Below are 18,800 nucleotides of genomic sequence, written 5' to 3' on the forward strand. Positions count from 1 at the left end.
CTCCTTTCCCCTTTTTTATATCAAACTTTCATTTTATTTTATTTAACTAATACTTTATTTTATAATATAACTAATATTTTCGCTTTATTTTTTTAAGTATTTGCGATATTATGTGTTTTATTTATTTCACACGTATATCATATATCAATATATTGATTTTATTTGTTTTTTTTTCCTTTTGCTTAGCTAAGTAATAGTATTTTCATTACTGTTCTAATGCACTTGTAGATAAAATGTATTTTGTTATGAATATTTCGTGGAGGTCCCTTTACACTTCCATGAATTAGAGTCTTAATCACTTCGCTAGTGAATCATTATGATAGATTATGCATCTGCTTGTAAGTTACAAAATGTATGCACAATGAATATGACTGGTGATATTGTAAAGGGAATATCTTGTAGAGCATAATACTATTCTTTTATTATTTGTTTTTTCTCTATTATTTTATATTTTGTTATAATTTTGGTTAATTTCATAACATATTATCAACCCAATTCTCTACCATACAATTGATGAGAACTTACTATAGTTTTAATTAATTTTATAACACATTATCAACCCGATACTCTAGCATACAAATAATGATAATGAGATTTTTTTCTCTCTACCATACAAATGATGAGAATGAGTTTTTTTTTTTTAGGTTACACTGCAAGAATACTTCTTCTGTTTATATTAATTTAATTATAATCTTGATCTATATTTCCTCTCATCTATCGTATTTTTCTCATGTCAATTATTTATATTTCTACATATAAATTTTGTTGAGAAATTTTATTGACTTTATAATTATTGTATCTTTTTTTGTTTATTCTTATTAAATTTTAGAAGAATTTGATATTAAAAATATCTATGAAGGATCGCTCAAATTATGATTTTTCTTAATCATTGTTTATAAAGATCATACGTGATATAGTTGTTGAATAACTAAAACGAAATTAAAATTAAAACATCCCACAGAATTATTTGTGATTAAAGTATTCTGGAATGATCGCCCAAATATGAGTTTTCTTGAACATTGCTATCGAAGATTTGTGGTTGAATTATTGAAGAACTAGACCATGATTAAACTCTAAGTCTAGAAGATCTATTTGATCTTAATAGAATTTGAAACAAAGAAAAATAAGTATATATATTTCTATACCACTTGAATATGTTAAGATTGAGAAAAATATTTTTAAGAATATTTGAAAGATTAGTCACATTTATTATTAAATAAAAAAATTAGTAGTTGATTGAAAATGTGGAAGATAACAAGATAATTTTTTATTTATATATTAATGTTATGGTTATGAAAATTATAGAGATTTTCTTTGATGCGATATTGATGTATTATGTGTCAAAGTGATAAAAATTCCATGAGTGTAATTTATGGTTATGATATTTATTTTTCTTAAAATTAGTGAAGTAAATTGTTATGAGTATAATAGAATTATTTGTAGAAATGTCATTTTATAGGAAGAAATAAAAGGAAGAGCGCGTGGTATGGTTGACTAGTTACTAAAAGAATTAGATGTTTTATATTCGTATTTCCTGTTGTCATTGTTTATCATTTTCTTCTCTTTATATGTTATTTTAATATTGTAAACATTAATGAAATCATAATGAGTATGCATGTTATATGTCCAATTTCTTTTAAGTATTACAAATGTATTAAAATCAAGACAATTATCTATCTATATAGAAACATTATTTCATGGAAAGAAAGGATAATAGAAAAATTGATATATATTGCTAATTCCTAAAGAACTAGATCATTTTATATTCTTGTTTTAGTTTATCTTTTATAAAAATACTTGTCTTTTATGTATAATGTGAATTCTAAGATATTATTTTATAGGGAGAAAGAATAAAAAGAATTAGATAAAATTTTTTGTTCTTATTTTTCTTGTTGTCTTTTGCCAAATACAAAATGATATTGGTAATATTGTTAGTTTTATGTTCAAGTTTTAATAAGAATTACAAATAAAATATTTGTCTCATACATTCTACATGTAAGCCATGAGTAGTAATATATTAACTTTTTTTTTTTAAGTCTTCTTAGTGTAATTATTTTAAACTATCATTTTCTTATATGATTTAATATTCAAATATTCATTATGGAACTTATTTAAGTAATTGGATCTTACATATGCATTGTTGACATCTTTATATTTAGAGATAAATTTTATTGATAATATGAGTTGCTAAATCATTTTCTCGAAATTCTCAAGTTTTAGTTCATGTGTATATTTTGATCAATTTCAAATGAGCAAATAAATATTTTATCTTTTTTTATTTTATTTTATAGATATTTAAATAAAATATGTAGGTTTGATTTATTGAGTTTTATTTGTTGAACGAAGTTTTGTTTTCTCATTTATTTATATACAGAATGTTGTCCTTTATATAAGTATATGATAACATAAAAAGGTAAACCAAATCTTTATAATCTCTATATAAAATTTTATTTGGAATACAAATTTTTGAAAGATGTGATTGTTTACTATTGATTCAAATATATTAGAACAATTGAAACACATATCATTTTAAACCTGAAGTTTACAAATAATCTTAACGTTTGTTGTTGACAAGATCGATTGGGACATCTCAGATCTATTACGATGCGAAAAATAGTTTTAAAAAATTATGTCAAAATATATTAAAAAGGTAGAAGATTCTTCAATCCAATAATTCTGTGTTATTAGTTCTCAAAGAAAGTTGATAATTTGAGAAAATAAATTCTTACATTTACATATCATATATAAGGTGGTATTTGTGAATTATACATCAATCGTGTGAACCACGTGGATCAATATATCGATCATAAACTAAATGTTAACACGTATGTTTGTTGTCAACTCATAGCTAGAAGTTTGTGAGATTGTTGTCTGAACTAATTTGACTATGAAATATCTTTTATCTAAAAAGACTTTGAAAAGTATTGAATGTTTATTGAATTTGATGTTGAACATCATGTAACATTATTAACATATAACCATACACAAAAATGGACTTGAAGATCCATTATTTACACATGTATAGTTAATTTATGACCAATACTTGTGAGATTATAACTTCTAAGTTTTACTTTGAAAACATGCAATCATGTATGTTGAGATATTGATTCGCATCAAGCCAATAAGTTAACATATGTAAGTCATTCCCTTAATTTACAATCAGTTTTTGATTGATAACCTAATATTCTCCATCTAAGAGATTTTTTGGATGCGTTGTGTATACTTCGATTGCTCCAATATAATGGATTAAGATGGGACGTAAAAACAAATTGGAGAAAATATTGAGAATACATATGAGATATTAAATCTCCATTTATAATAGAGTATATCCAGTCAAAAAATTGGAGACTTGTTTACAAATGAGTTTGTTTATTACCATTTGATAAATTAGTTTTCATTAGGGGAGACAATAAACAACTTAAAATGATTATTGAAATATATTATTATCTCATCTTGATCTTCATACAAACTAGTTTGAACCAGAAGTTCAAAAGTTAACTCATTTGTAAAGTTTACGAAACCAATTATCATCTGCTAATACTCCAATCAAAATAGATATATTTTGAAAATTTAATATTGCAAATGAGTCTCAACTACGTCTGAAGCATGGCAGACAAGTCAGTTCATAAGACAAAAATTCTCAAACAAAAAAATGAGCTAAAAAGAAATATGGTCCAAGTGAGAATATGAAAATTTCAAAAGAGTAATTTTAAATAATTGACTTTCAGTTATAGAAGAACCGATCATATATACCTAAAGTTGAGAAAATAAAGAGATTGCAATAAATCATGTCGTAAGTTGAATATGATGGAATTGAAAAGAAATCATCATTCACAATATTTTTGCATTATAATATAGCGCTATATGTGATTATGATAACGAGGATCGTGAATTAAAATCTATTAAAGATTATAGACAAATAAAATATTGACAAGTAGAAAGAAGCAATAACTTTGTAAAAAGTTTTTGGATTTGAAGTTTGCAAATCTGAAGATGTAAAATTAATTAGATATGATTGATTTTTCGCAGAAAAATAAAATGAAAATGATGAAATAAATATATTCAAGAGTATTGGTAAAAAACTATCGTTGATTTTGAAGAGACATATTCATCTGAAGTGAATTCAAAAAAAAATCCATACATGAAACATTCAGTTTATATACGAAAGAAGTGTTACAAATTTTCTTTGTGTTGATTCACTTTTATTTTTCATTTATTGTTATCCAAATTTTTAAATTCAAAGAAAGGAATAAGTTTTATTATTGTATTTACGAAAAACTTTTTTTTCTTGTTCTTCTTTAATTTTATCTCCATTTTCCATTTTTGGAACAAGACTTCGCTTACATAGATTGAATAGTAAAAGTTATAGTATTTTAAAAAAAAGTTAATGAAAAAAGAAGAATATTAACAATTATTTATTATACAAGAAGTACCATAAATATCAAAAGAGGTTCAAATAAAATCCACCGCAAGAGAGACTCTCATCAAAGTCTCACAAAAAACATCCAAAATATTTAAAATTTACATTGAACCATCTAGTACCATATCCTAAAAGTTATGGTATCTTAATCACACACAAAATTCTCCTATATCTTATTTGGTAAACAAATTGGAATATTTATCCTATTGGTTTATCATGTCATATTCTAAAGATAGTGTAAATTTTGCACCTCACCACCACCGTCAGAGACAGAAATAGAAGAAGATCAACAGAAGCTATCACCTCCCTATACTTTTATAAACTTTTTATTACTAGTATGCTATTATAATTGCTATTATAATTGTTGTCTCTATATTTCTTTTTTGTGAATTTTATATGATATTTATAATTTGTAATAAGCCTTTTTTGACTCAATATATTTGTTCTTAAATATCTTTTAACTAAATAAAATATAAAACAAACATTTATTAAAAGATAAAATTGCTGAAAAATTTACATTAACTATAATAATTAATGATTTAAACTCTATGAAACAACAACAACCACACTTTAAAAATAAATGTTAATTATTTTTATATTTGTTTTTGACAATATTAATTTTAGACATATCTTATAATTTGTTAAACTTTTTGTATATTTTATAAATCTAAAGTTATTTTTCTTTATTAAATTATACTTTTAAATTTGATCTCTTATACTTAATTTATGGCCTCGTCCCTAACCACCACCACGTATTCCACACGGCATAGCATAGCCAATGAATTCCTTCCACCATCAACTTTCTCTTTACCATTGCTGCATCTACAAGACATTTTTCACTACCACCACTATTTAAACAAAAGGGTTATTTGAATTATATTTCATTTGAATGTAATTTATATATCATTATGAAAAAAACTTAAATGCATTTCTTAGAAATTGACTCATTTAAAGTGTAAATTAAATAAAGTAAATAAATTAATAGTTGATATTATCCACTTTAATTTTTGCAGTGAATTGTCCACTTTAATGAAGAGTTGTTCACTTTAAAAAAGACTAATCCATTATCATAATTTTTGTTCATACTGTTCTTAGCATAACCACCTGTGATTTTTTTCAAATCCATACTTTTCTCGAAGTTTATTATATATATATATTCTGTGTTAAGATCAACACAGAAAGCACCTAAAGTTTTTTCCATAACTATCTACTCTATTTAAAAATAGGACATAAAATCTTAAATATTTTGTTTTTATCCAATTTTGTTATTTCATCCATCCTTCTCATTTTCTAACCACCAAACAAGCGCTTAAAATAATAATGGATATCTCTTTAATGTTTTTAAATAATAATTAAAAGCAAATTAAAAATTCTAACATTAGACTTATGTTGAAAATTAAACTACATGACAAAAGAACTAAAGTGTTGATGGGGACAAAAAGAGATTTGATGACGTATTTAGTGAGACACATGGTGCACCTGTGGTATGAAGAGTGTATGTTAGAAAATCTAAGAAAGGTGATCTGCCAGGTGTGAGGTAAAAACATGAGTCTTTATTCCGTATATAGGGGATAGTATGGCAAGGAGAGAGGAATATAGCATATTCTATTAATAGAGGGTAGATTTTATATGATTTGAGGGAGCGTAACTCTCAAGAGTAAAATAAAGGTTTGTTTTCTTTGCTTAATTTTCCTTTCATCATCAATAAAATACATTATCATTTATTGATTAATATCTCATTAATTTTTACTATCACATTTATAAATCAAGGACCTACCAATTTAGTCTGACATGCCAAATACATCACAAACCAGTGGGTAAACGACATTTTTGTGAATGCCGCCAAAGAAGAATAATATGGAAAACATGGTTAATCCATTGGAGAATTGAATGTCAACCTTCGAGGTCTCAATTGATGAGATGCGAGCACAAGCTACAATAGATCAAGATAGGCTTATCTTTCTAATCACTCAGAGTTAAGACATGGTTGATTATGTAAAACGGATGAGTGATGGAAACTCGAATTACACTGACAACGAGCAAATCAAGAAGCTGCAAGAAGATAAGCTTGATGAATTCCGTCAATCGGTGAAAAAGATTTAACTCCCAATGTTCACTGATGACAATTGAATTGCTCGAGCGGAGGTCTATCTTCGAGTGCAAGATACAATCATAAGATCCAGGTTAGTTTGGCTCAATTATGTATGGAAGGATATACCATTCATTTTTTCAAAGTGCTTGTTGAGGACGCGACTAATTTGACCTAGGTAGTTTTCAAAGATGCATTGTTGGAGAGGTACATTGGTCTCGGTGATGGGCGTGTGTTTGAACAACTTTCTTCGTTGATGTATAAGGGAAGACAAGCACGAATAGTAATTGGGTCGTAGTCAAGGGCTCCAAAGACAGTAGAGAGAAATAAGGAAATAGATTGAATCAAAAGCTTGAGACATGTCAAGACTAACGACGATATGTTCCCCTTGATTGTGGGATCTATCAACTCTGAGCCCAAGAGATTGCATAACACGATAGAAAAACCTGTGTTTCAAAAGCAGTGGCATTTATCATCCTCGTCAGCAGTGCCCAAATTGCAGCTTTATGCAATGGTGATGGAGGACAACGACATGATGCATGTTTTTCCAACTGATATAGAGGAGGAATATGAAGATGGAGTCGAACTCAGCGTTATGAGTTTGGCTCGGATTGATGATTTGAGTTCTAGGGAGTTACGAAATGTGCACACCATCAAGTTAAAAGGTCAAGTGCAAGGAGTACCATTGTTGGTGTTGGTAGACAGAGGTGCGACGCATAATTTCATCTCACACAAGTTGGTGAGATCGATGGGATGGCCAATTGAAAAAACTATTCCCCTCAATGTCAAGTTAGGGGATTGGTTAAAAGTGATGGTAGAAGCTGTTTGCAGGAAATTGGTGTAGCATCTGGGGAACGTGACATCTACCATTGATGCTTGGTTGTTCGATTTGGATGGCATTGACATTGTCTTAAGAATGTCTTGGTTAGCTTCCATAACAGACATATGGGTCGATTGCGCACAAAAGGTATTGTGTTTCCCCATTGTTTCTCAATAGGTATAGTTGCATGGGGAATGTAGTGAACATAAAGACCAATTAGCCTTACAAAGTTTGTTGGGAAGACCCAAACTATGGTACAGAGGATTGTTTTTGTCTACAAGAGCACAAAGGGAACCAAATGGTCATGAGCATTCTAGAGAGTTGGTCTTATTAATGTTTGGTATTCTTACCACCACAAGAATGAAATAAAGAATTAAGTAAGAGAATTGTTGCAGTCTAGAGTCATTTGGCCTAACTAAAGTGTCTAGTCCAATGACACTCGTGAAGAAAAAAGATGGGTTGTGGAAGTTGTGTAAATTATCGTGCTCTTTACAAGGTAATTGTTTCATATAAGTTTCATATTTCGGAGATTGATGAACTTTTAGATGAATTATACATTGTTCGTTATTTCTCAAAATTAGACCTCAAATCGGGATACCATCAGGTTAGAGTTAAGACTAAGAATGTGAAAAAATATGTCCCGCACTCATGAAGAAAATTACGAATATCTCATAATGCCATTCAGATTGATAAATAAACCATCGACGTTTCAAGCTCTAATGAATGACATTTTTAAAGGTCTTTTAAGAAAATATGTGTTGATATGTTTTTGACATACTAGTGTACAACCCGAGGCTGGAAGGCCATCTCGATCATGTATCCTTTGTACTGGATATTCTATAGTAGCAAGGTCGGGTGGTTAATAGGAAAAAAATGCAATTTTGCGAAGGCTAGTGTTGAATATTTGGTGGATATCATCTCTAGAGAAGAAGTGGCAATGGATCCTACTAAGGTGTTGAGTGTTTTACGATGGCCCACTCCGATGAATGTGAAATGAGTGCAGGGTTTCTTGGGGCTTACGGGGCTACTGATGTGAATTCATCAAAGATTATGGAACTAATTGATCGTGACGAGGCTTTAAGACAGTTGAAGTACCATCTTGGTCGAGCTCGTGGACGCATGAAGGACCAAGCTGAAAAGAAAGAATGTGTTTTACAATTGGAGTGGGTCTTCCTCAAGTTGAGGCCACATGTGCAAAATTATGTAGAAGCACACATCAATCTAAAGCTTGCTAGCAAGTGAGAGGGGAAAAACACAAATCCCCATCTAGTACACAGGGCAGAAGTCTCTCTTGTTTGAGTGAGCAAAACTCTCAGGAATAAAAGAAAGACTTGTTTCGGTTGCTCAATTTCTCTTTTATTATCAATAAAATATACTATCATTCGTTGATTTATCTGTCATTAATTCATCCTATCACATTAATAAATTGAGGATAAAAAAGAAACACAGTGCGTTGATAGAGTTGATCTGAAAATAGAGTCGCAATGTTCAAATAAATCCCCTTATTAAACGATCATGTTTATCAAAGTTCAGGCCCTCTATTGGCTAGTGTCAACCTTTTTCTGCCATGAAACCAAAGGAAGGGCATGTTTATGGTGGCGATCATCTTATGGTTTAACCAAAGCTACAAATGGTAACTTTTAAAGAAAACATAATTTTGGGAGATTCTCAATACAAACCATACTATCTATTAACTACGATCCAATATTTTCTACTAAAATTCTTAACAAGATTTTGTATTTCAATCTCAAAATAATATGGAGACTAAGAGTTCACAAAAATTAAACTTTTCTGGCTTTCTTAGTTAAATATTGGAGAAAATAAACTCTTATTTTAGTAATAATAATCTAAGGAAACCGAGAAACAGCATCTCTGCAAAATTCACTGCTCAGTCGTTTATCTAACAAGACTGGCTTTGGCATACCTGTAATCGATGGTGCATACAATCGCTAAACAGCCACCTCCTTACCGGTGGTATACACCATCCCCCTCAAAATATCCAATCATCTATAATTTACTGGAGACCAACAAAAAAAATATATTTATCAGGGCTGGTACTGTTATCAACTACTTGGACGAGTTTGTTGTAGTACTGCGTTTGTCGCGCTGCGAGTTCTTGTTAGAGTATAGACGCTTGATAAATTTAGCCCAAAGAAGCCGCCAGAGCTAGATCCATTGGTCTTATTTTCTATAGGAGTTTTCATCGGACCTACACTACTACTGGGCAAATTTATCTCGGATATTTGACTACTCTGCTGAAAAGAATGACGGGCAAGTTATCAATGATTATAAAATAGACGCTTGATCACAAAATACTACTCTCTTTATAGGCATCTTCAGTAAATTATCTGAATCAAGTAAATCAAAAAATATTGCAAACCTGGTAAGATTCAACCGTATTTGATGGAGACTGTGGATCAGCTGGCCTAGTTGGAGGCAAGGATGCGATCTGACAACAGAACGAATGATAGCAATTAGAAACTAATAATCGAAGCACAATGGCAAGGATGCAGCAAAAGCTTTCAATTGAATGTGACCCTAGATAATGGGGTAAGAGATGGCTGTTCAAGAGATGGCCAGGAAGGAGCAGCCTGTATAATTAAGAATTTAACATAGGGATGAAAACCAAAGATGGAAAGAGGACTGAAATATAAAGTCAAACTTAAAGACTGAGTAATCATTCTTTAGCATATAGTTAAATACAAAACCTACTTGACCCATCAACAAAATATACTGCTAAACTTAAAAATTTCATATCATGTTGATGTATAATAACAGTTTTATAAAAAGGGCAAAAAATAGCCTGCAAATAGAAAACGCTTACCCTGGAAGAGGGTGTAACTGGAGGTAGCTCAATGGCTCTGTTGGATGAAGATCCCTACATAATTTTAAAATATATTACAAATAAAATAGCAAATAAATAGAAAAGAACATGATAAAAAGAAGACCTGATTAGATATTCGAATAATGAAGCCAAGCCAGACTAAACAAAAAACCATTTGTAATGAAATATATGGATGCATGCCTCAATATACTCCGCAATGCTGCCATTCTGAATTTCATAGGTAATTTCAACTATTGCTCCCACTCTTTCAATTGTGTCCACCTAAGCAGCAAGAAAAAGTAAACAATAGCTATAAACAATATTGAACCTCTCAAAAAACAAAAAGGATTACAATTAAGTTTAAATAATGTAATGACTAGAATTTAATTGATTATACCTGATTCTTTTCTATTTCTTCGAGTTTATATCGCTGAAAAACAAATCAATCAAGCTTAAGTTAGACGCCCAACAAATTTTTCAAAAAAATAACTGAATTCGTGCAATTGACTTACAAGATTAAGGAGTGCAACTTGAAAACCCTGGACATCTCGGTTCATTAATCCTGTGTCGTGCTGTATTTCAGGGATCTGTAACAGAAGTTATTTTACTGTTGAACAGCAAAGAAAAAAAAATGCTTCCTAACTTTTTTACTCACATCTTTTTGGACATTTTCTGCAATGGCTGCACATTCATCTATTTTTTCATCCAGATTGTCCACTCTACCAGATATCTTCTTCTTGGCATCCTGAAATCATCACAGAAAAGTAAATCACTAGGTAGAACAAGTAGTCACTTTGTTCTCAAAGTATTGATAACGTGAGTTTTGGAATTTGGGTAGGGTTGGGCTGAACTCAATCCTATGAAACCGGCTTGTAAAATAGGGCATGTCTCCCACATGTAAACACCATTTTCAGGTTATATCTCATCCAATGTAGGACTAATACACATCCTCTCATGCATGAATATCTAGATTGTCCAACAGATCTTCGATAGCTCTGTTGGTACCATCTTAGAATTTGGACCTAGGTCTGCCTCAACTCTAAAATTCGACTTGTAAAGTGGGGAATGTCACTCACTTATAAACACATTTTCAACCCATATCTCATCTAACGAGAGACTCTCAAGAAAAGTAAATTGAGCAGAATGTAGAGTTAAAAAAACAACTATTATTGAGTGCACAAAGCTCTTTTCAAAATTAATTTTTATACCATGATGTAAATGAAAATGCAAGTGAAGCAATTAACACTAACAGAAAATATTCAAGTAAAGATTACACAGAAGCTTGACAGATAAATCAAGATGGAAGTCAATTGAGAGTGATAATAAAAAAGAAAATCAGTTTAGTCAACTGGCTATTCTTCTCTGTATATCAAATTAGAGTTCAATAGACTACTACCAACCTCACTCATTAAAAAATTCATATTATCATGGCAGGCTTCAAATGTTTCTACTGGTCCTTTGTCTTATTATTTGTAACAGTACAGTACTGTATCTTTTTTTTATTTAGGTCTTTTATCTTTTAAAATGTGCACAATGTTACCTTTTTTAAAAAGGTTTTTTTATTCCATTTTTTCACTTAAAAATTAAGAACCCTAACAATCTTCATCTTCTTCCCTCTTCATCTTCATCTTCAACTCAGCACATAATCGATTCTTCTATCTTCAAATCCCAAATAAAAAAAATCTAGAAAAATTACCAGTACCCATATCTCCCCCAAATCCCAATCTGGTCCATAAAAGATGTTGGACATGAAAAAAGTAAAGAGCTAGAGGGGTATAACTTCACCGCTGGAGGTGTGGAAATTTGAGATTTGGGATAAACGGGAATTTTAATAGTAATTTCTCTTGAAGCAAAACTCATTTTCAGAACCCGTGGTGGTAACGTGGGCAGAGTAGGACAGTTGGGAAGAGTGTTAGTATTGGCGAGCTTGGTATTCTAAAATGATGGTTGGCTACGTTCTGTCACGTGGGTAAGAGAAAACTGCACAGTGACCTTCACAATAACAAGGGATTTTGGGTTGAGGAACACGCACATGAGAAGGAGAGGTTGTTAGTATTGCAGGGCAAAGATGAACCGAGTTTGACAACCAACAGGGTTGAATGACGTCATAAGGATTCTCTGTCGATTTTTTAATTTTAAAATTTCAAAATACTGATATGAAGTGGCCAAAACAAGAACTCTTATTGGATGTCAATGTAAAGCTACTGTATGCTTACCGTGTACACCCATTAAACTCTTCGATAAATATCTATATATCCTAGCTAATAAAAATCTATCATTTAAGGTCAACAATAAGACAAAATGTGTGGGTTTTATCACAATCTAAGAAAAACATATCATACAACAATAAAAGAAAATTACCTCAATTGCTTCATAAACCTTCCCCATCTGAATACCTATAGATTTACATGCATCGGATAGACTACGTCTTGTAGCAAACATCATATTAGGAATCCATCCCTGTGAATATACAAAGGCAGTAAAACTCAAACATCTTAAAAGGGAGGGGGCAAGCTTTAAAGAATTTATCGTCAATAATAGACATAACTTGCAATATTACACCAATAACTTTGTTAATCTTATACCATAGTTTTAAGAGTTATTTTTTAGCATATAAGGTTTATCCACAAACACATTCCCTGATTAGTGCCAACTAAATATTATCCAACCAGATAGAACATTCAACAACCCAAACAGCCACAAGTCCCAGTTGAACAAATCTCAGTAGTCAATACACTTGAAAGAGAAACGCATGGAAAAAAGTTTAGATATCTTCAAAGATTTAATTAACATTCATATACAAATTGATCATGAGATTTATAGCACATAGCGCTATGAAAAACACCAACATTTGAATTCAAATTCTGGGCTTTGGCCACACAAACTTCCTACAAGAATGCATGGCTACAGCATCTTGTTACTCAAATGAACAATTCATAGAAGAGAAAGCACTACCTTCCACCTAATGTATCCATATGCTACCACAACAATAACGACCCCTGTTACATACTTTCTTCCTCCTGTACATTGTCAAAGCAAGTCAAAAAAATAACATAAAAATCAGAAGTAAAATTCGGTTAATTTAGACAAAATATAGACACATTCACACAAACAACAATTAAAGCAAGTGATTGCAAAGTCAGTAAATCAACATGTAAGCGCTGATTGATTTCCTGAAGAATAATAAAAGGCCCCTATAATGTGGGAGTGGGAGTAGATAAGCAGAACCTGTTCCACTTGCATTTACAATAGTGATTGATCTCTCCCTAGCAAGATTTTGTAGTTCCTGCCGAAGGCTATTAACCTGTAGATCACAAGTTTAAGTGGCATTTTCAATTACACTATATTACAATTAGTATTGGTGACCAAATGAAACTTTAAACTTTCAGTATAAACTATGAAATTAGTATTGGTGACCAAATGAAACTTTAAACTTTCAGTATAAACTATGAAATTAGTCATGGTTTTACTCCATTTATTGAATGTGAGAAAAAAAAATGCAGCTATAGCAAGATAGAAGAATGTCAGGTAATTAGAATTTTTACAATTTATATTTATACCATATACATGCCAACTTAACAACTAGCTGTGAATGGCAGCGACATGGTGAAAAATGACAGCAGGAGTGAGACAAAGTGAGAGAGGAGAAGCCCAAACGCTATTCTCGTGTTTTTTAATTGCAAGTTCCCTAAAATACAATAACCTAAAAGCCATAATGTTTAAACTTTAAGGGTTTTTTGAAATTTCTATTCTTATTGCATTCTGGTTTGGCGCAATAGCGGTTGCTAAATCCGTTAACTAAACTGCAGTGCTCTGCTACTGCATGTCCCAAAGCAGCTAGGGGCTACTTACCAACTGCTGTAGCGTTCTATTGACAGCACTACTTTAAATGATGCTCTATGTTTTGACTTAGACCAAGCTATGTAGTCAATGGGGGATAGCGTAGCATAGCAGACGACCCCCAAAACGCTATTGCGGTGTAGCACGTAGCGGTATGGCCGCTATGCTCAAGTCCGGGGTTGAGAAAAACAGGTTTGGTGGTGCAGAGAACAGGGAAGTGAAGGTTGCACCGGAGTCGTCCATAGTTGTGCCGGAGTCACATGGCAGGAAAAGTTGCAGAGAGGAGAGGCGATGAAGGTTGCAGCCATGCAGAGAAGATGAGAGGTCGTGAATGAGAAGAACTAAAGAGATCGATAAAGGAAAAAACCCTAATTGGTTCAAAAAGAATAAAATGCAAGGGCTATTTTGTCTTTTCAGAGAATAAATGAGGGTGCTTTCTGTCTTTTCACGATAAATATGAGGGCCTTTTTGTCTATTGGTAATAAAAATGAGGGGCTTTTAGTCTTTTTGTGATAAAAAACGAGGGCCTTTATGTTTTTTTCTCCTATCTTCACTGTTGCGGCCATCTTTCCCATGTTTCCTCTGCCATTCCTCCGCGATTTTGCCGCCACGAGCAGCGCTACAGCCGCTACACTGATCTGCTCCGCCACAGCATTTTGCGTAGCGTCGAACCTCCGCGACGCCACGACTGCGGCTTCTACTGACTTCATAGAGACTAAGTTTTGGAAAATCATAGGTGAGTGAGTACTCACTTGAAAATGTTGTAATTGAAGAATCAAGAATTTGTATAGATACACATAGTACATTTGACCTATTACTATTTTTGAAATATTCAAATGAAACTGTTTAGTTTAGCACACACATTAGGTGCATCAGTAAGTATATAGAATAAATGTTCAAAATACAACTAAATGAAAAAGACAAGTAGAAGTCAAGTCACATTTAAAATTCTCTGAAATAATGTAAGGCAGGTTGCGTGAGACTCGACTTAACCATACTAAGAATTTTTCATAACTAAAGTTAAATCTAATCAATAATCAATAATGAAAAACATACAGACCTGATCAATCAAAGCATCATTATGTGGCTTTTTAACAGTTGGAGTAGGATCATTGCTTTTAAGTTGCCTTAAAACAACCTAGCCAAAGAGAAAGTCTAGAATCAGTATAGAGCCTGCAACATTAATTACCAGCAATAAATGACAACCACCCCATTCTCACAATATAAATCAAATTTGAACCTAACAAAAATAATAATAATAACAACAATAACACCATCAATATTGTTAAACTTGAGGTTTTTGAGATAAGACATAAATTGAAGGGACGGAATCAGATGCGCATTGAATGAATCAGCCGACATTGTCGGATTCTACCAAAACAACAGTTTTAGAAAACTATTTATAACAATTTCTTTTTGTAAGTTTCTTTCTTTCTCCTAATATTTTTATAAGTCTGCATCTAGTTTTAATTAAAATTTCAACCATACGTTTCTTTTGGTTTACTTTTCTCGTTGACCAAACCATCTTATGCCTAGGTAGTTAATCCCAGATAGTCGCGGCCAACTCAAAAAGTGGGATAGCGGGATAACTGTTATTTTTTGGACAAATTACATGAATAATACTATATAAACCTATATTTAATGCAAAATTAACAAATAACTCAAACTCTGAAACATTCATAATTAGTAACAAAAATCCACAAGTCTTACTCTTAGTCAAAACATACATTGAAATACCAAGAAAAGTCAAGGAAATAAAGATGATGCATATTGAAGTCTTTAACACAGTAATAAAATAACTAAATATTAAAACTCAAATGCATGTTCTAACATAGGAATCAAAGATAAGCATCATCTTCATTAGTATATTCTTCTTCCTAGGTGAAAGTTGAAATAATAAAACAAAGAAGGAAGAAATAATATCATAATCTCGCTAGGATTAAACATCAGGATAGCAGAATCTCGCCGGAAAACGCTGGGATTAACTACCTAGCCTTATGCAAGTTCCAAAATCTTCTCCCGAATAGATGCTACTCCAAATATTTCTATAATACTTTTAGTTCATATTACTACCTTTTTACTCATCCACCTCAGCACTCTTAAAGCTGTATTTGGCTTGTATAAAAAACATAAAGCTTGAGCTTACTTACTTAACTTGTTGGTGGCTTGACTTTGTATTAATTCAGTATTTAGTAGTCAGCTTTATACTGGAATATGAAGTGGAAACAGAAATTGTAATATTTTGTATTCATAATGTATTAAATAAAGAACACATAGTTTTTACATCGCAAAACGAAATTCCAAAAGACTTTGTTGCCATCATAAAGTTCAGCATATTGCCACGATGAACATGGTAAAATTAAAACTAAACAAATATTCATCATTCGCCTTTAATTCCTTTAAGATGCACACTATTTGATTACACAACTACATACACACACACACACAAGCTATTTGTGAGCTTTTAACAGCAAGCCCTGTAAAACTTGAGCTTATCTCATTCATTTATATAATCACACCTGAGTTCTCAACAAGATAGTTAGATCAAGCGATTGACAAGTTAAGCTCAAATAGGTAGTGGAAAGCTTAAACCATTCCCATCCCTAAGTACAGACACAGGCAGAGTTCTTAACTTCTCCAGGAAACAATATAAAAAATCGGGAGATACAAGCAATTGTTTAGAGATGAAAACTTCCCTTAGCATCCTGTGTATCTTAATAAGTTATAATGGTCATAAAGAATTAAACAAATAGAAAAGTCATGAACTGGTGATTAAGCAAAGAGTGCAATAGCTATTTATTGATATTACATCTGGTCTGTTTTTCACAGGCTAGACGTTTTCTTTACAAAAATAAAATTGATTTCCAAGATAACCATTTCCTTCAACATTTCCCCTTTTCTAAAGTCCAGCTTCTCTGCCTATGTTCAAGTGCCAACAGAAAGATGAAAAAGAAACATTCCTTCTCAATTCATTAAGTTGTACTAGCCAAATAAAGTTCAAGTTGAAGAGTTCCCCCACCTACAGACTAAGTTTCCTTTATTTTAGCTTACAGGAGTTAGGACATTATGAAAAATGTTATTTATTTTATGATATGATTTTAATACTTTTTGTGGTATATTGTTATATGATTTATCCTCCCGTACCCACGCCTCAGATTTAGAACTTCAAAACTTCCATTGTACCTTGTACAGTTGTACCTGTACTCTCACTGGCACTCGTACCCATTTAAAAGAGCTACAGACTAGATTTCTTTGGACTTAACGTCTAATATTTTCATCAACATCTTAATCACACTGCTTTGAACCAGTGTTGCCAATTGCAAATCATAGTAAATAGGATTTTTTTCAAATTCCGCTACAGTACAGCGCTATAGAGCTACTATAGCAGCTATTTCACAGCACTTTGTACTAAATATCATATCATAGAACAATAGCTATTTGTTATAGCGATACTATGGCCGCTATATGACAATATTGCTTTGAACATAACTTCTATTATTCTAATCAGCATCTTAACCACACAACTTTGAACAGCAAAAAAGGATAAATTACTAATAACATTTCACAAAGGAAAAAAGAGGACATATTCCTATGGCTATATCACATAGGTGAACGGAATCAGTGGTGTTGACAACCACAAATTGTGGAAAATAGCAGTTTGTTAAAATTCCGCTACTCTACAGTCTACACAGCTAAAGCCGCTATTTGAAAACACTATGTAAATTGTACTAAATAGTGTATCGCCGAACAATAGAAAATTGTTCAAATTCCACTACACTATAGCCTATATTGGACAAATTGAACAGGAAAGAGAAATTTGAAGAAAAAAAAATAAAACCACATCTATCAAATCATCAATCTATATAATCAGCTTAATAGATTCACACGAACACACCCTTCAACAATATAAAAACTAACCTTAAAAGCCCCAGATACTAGACCAGATACATCTGGCAATCCTCCTTCTTTCGCCATTACTGAACCAACAAAACCTAAAAAACACAAACGAAATTTCAGCTATACATTTTGATTCCTTTTTCTAACAAAATATAACAAATAATTCATAACATCAAATATAACACAATTATATAATAACCTAGATTAAATATGACAAATAATTCATAACATAAAATGCAACACAATAATAATAACCTAGATTATTAAATATGACAAATAATTCATAATATCAAATGCAATACAATATAATAACCTAGATTTCAATTTATTTTTCTAATTCATACGCTAAAACGAGGAAACGAGGAAAAAATTGAATGAAGAAAAATCGGAGGTGAAAAAGAGTGTATATACCTGCACCAAGGAGAATGGTGATTTTTCCGAGTGATAGAGCCATTGGTGTGTGGCCAGTGAACCTCTGCAACTAGAGAAACACAGTGTTGAAAAGCATTTAACGATGAAACGGTGGCGTTTGAGGGTTTCGGCGATGAGCGATTGTGTGGTTGTTATGTATGTTACGACGGTGGTTAGTTAGTGAGAATGAATCACCAAGAAAAGTAGGAGAAAGAAACCCTTGTGGAGGCTTTCGCTTCGCTCTACTCCGTTTTTCTTCGTTCCGCCCTAGTAGCTAATTAATCCAATTAAATTAAATAATGGTATATTTATAGTATATTCTTTTTTCTTTTAGCTTAAACTAACAAAATACTCCGAAAATTTTGTATAAAAATATGAAAAAAGAAAAAACCAAAATACTCCCTTATAGTGGTTAAAAATAAGGTTGAGTTGTACTATATCCTAGTTCAAGGGTTGATATTATATCTTGAATTTGAATTTGTGATATTACAGTTATGTA

General features: G+C 31.6%; 1 protein-coding gene across 4 annotated transcripts; it reads right to left on the reverse strand.

Moving 5' to 3' along the window:
• Positions 1–8,994: 8,994 nt before the first annotated feature.
• Positions 8,995–18,582, reverse strand: LOC101495514 (uncharacterized). 4 transcript variants are annotated; one of them, XM_012713420.3, is made up of 14 exons: positions 18,302–18,570; positions 17,912–17,985; positions 15,054–15,131; positions 13,382–13,457; positions 13,109–13,173; positions 12,515–12,613; positions 10,809–10,898; positions 10,666–10,740; positions 10,551–10,583; positions 10,355–10,435; positions 10,154–10,207; positions 9,867–9,920; positions 9,710–9,778; positions 9,037–9,581 (listed from the first exon to the last, which is right to left on the reverse strand). In XM_012713420.3, exons 1-14 carry the CDS (start codon positions 18,342–18,344, stop codon positions 9,393–9,395), a joined length of 1,080 nt encoding a protein of 359 aa, XP_012568874.1. In that variant the 5' UTR covers positions 18,345–18,570; the 3' UTR covers positions 9,037–9,392.
• Positions 18,583–18,800: the final 218 nt, after the last annotated feature.

This window comes from Cicer arietinum, chromosome 3 (genome assembly GCF_000331145.2).
Source record: "Cicer arietinum cultivar CDC Frontier isolate Library 1 chromosome 3, Cicar.CDCFrontier_v2.0, whole genome shotgun sequence".
In the NCBI taxonomy this organism is placed as follows: Eukaryota; Viridiplantae; Streptophyta; class Magnoliopsida; order Fabales; family Fabaceae; genus Cicer; species Cicer arietinum.

Excerpts from the sequence above, each read along its gene's own strand:
- LOC101495514 (XM_012713419.3), bottom strand. The coding sequence starts at position 18,344 with ATGGCTCTATCACTCGGAAAAATCACCATTCTCCTTGGTGCAG. Across the intron at positions 17,986-18,301 it reads CACCATTCTCCTTGGTGCAG|GTTTTGTTGGTTCAGTAATG; the intron begins GTATATACACTC and ends TGTGTTTTTTAG. Across the intron at positions 15,132-17,911 it reads TAGTATCTGGGGCTTTTAAG|GTTGTTTTAAGGCAACTTAA; the intron begins GTTAGTTTTTAT and ends CTCTTTGGCTAG.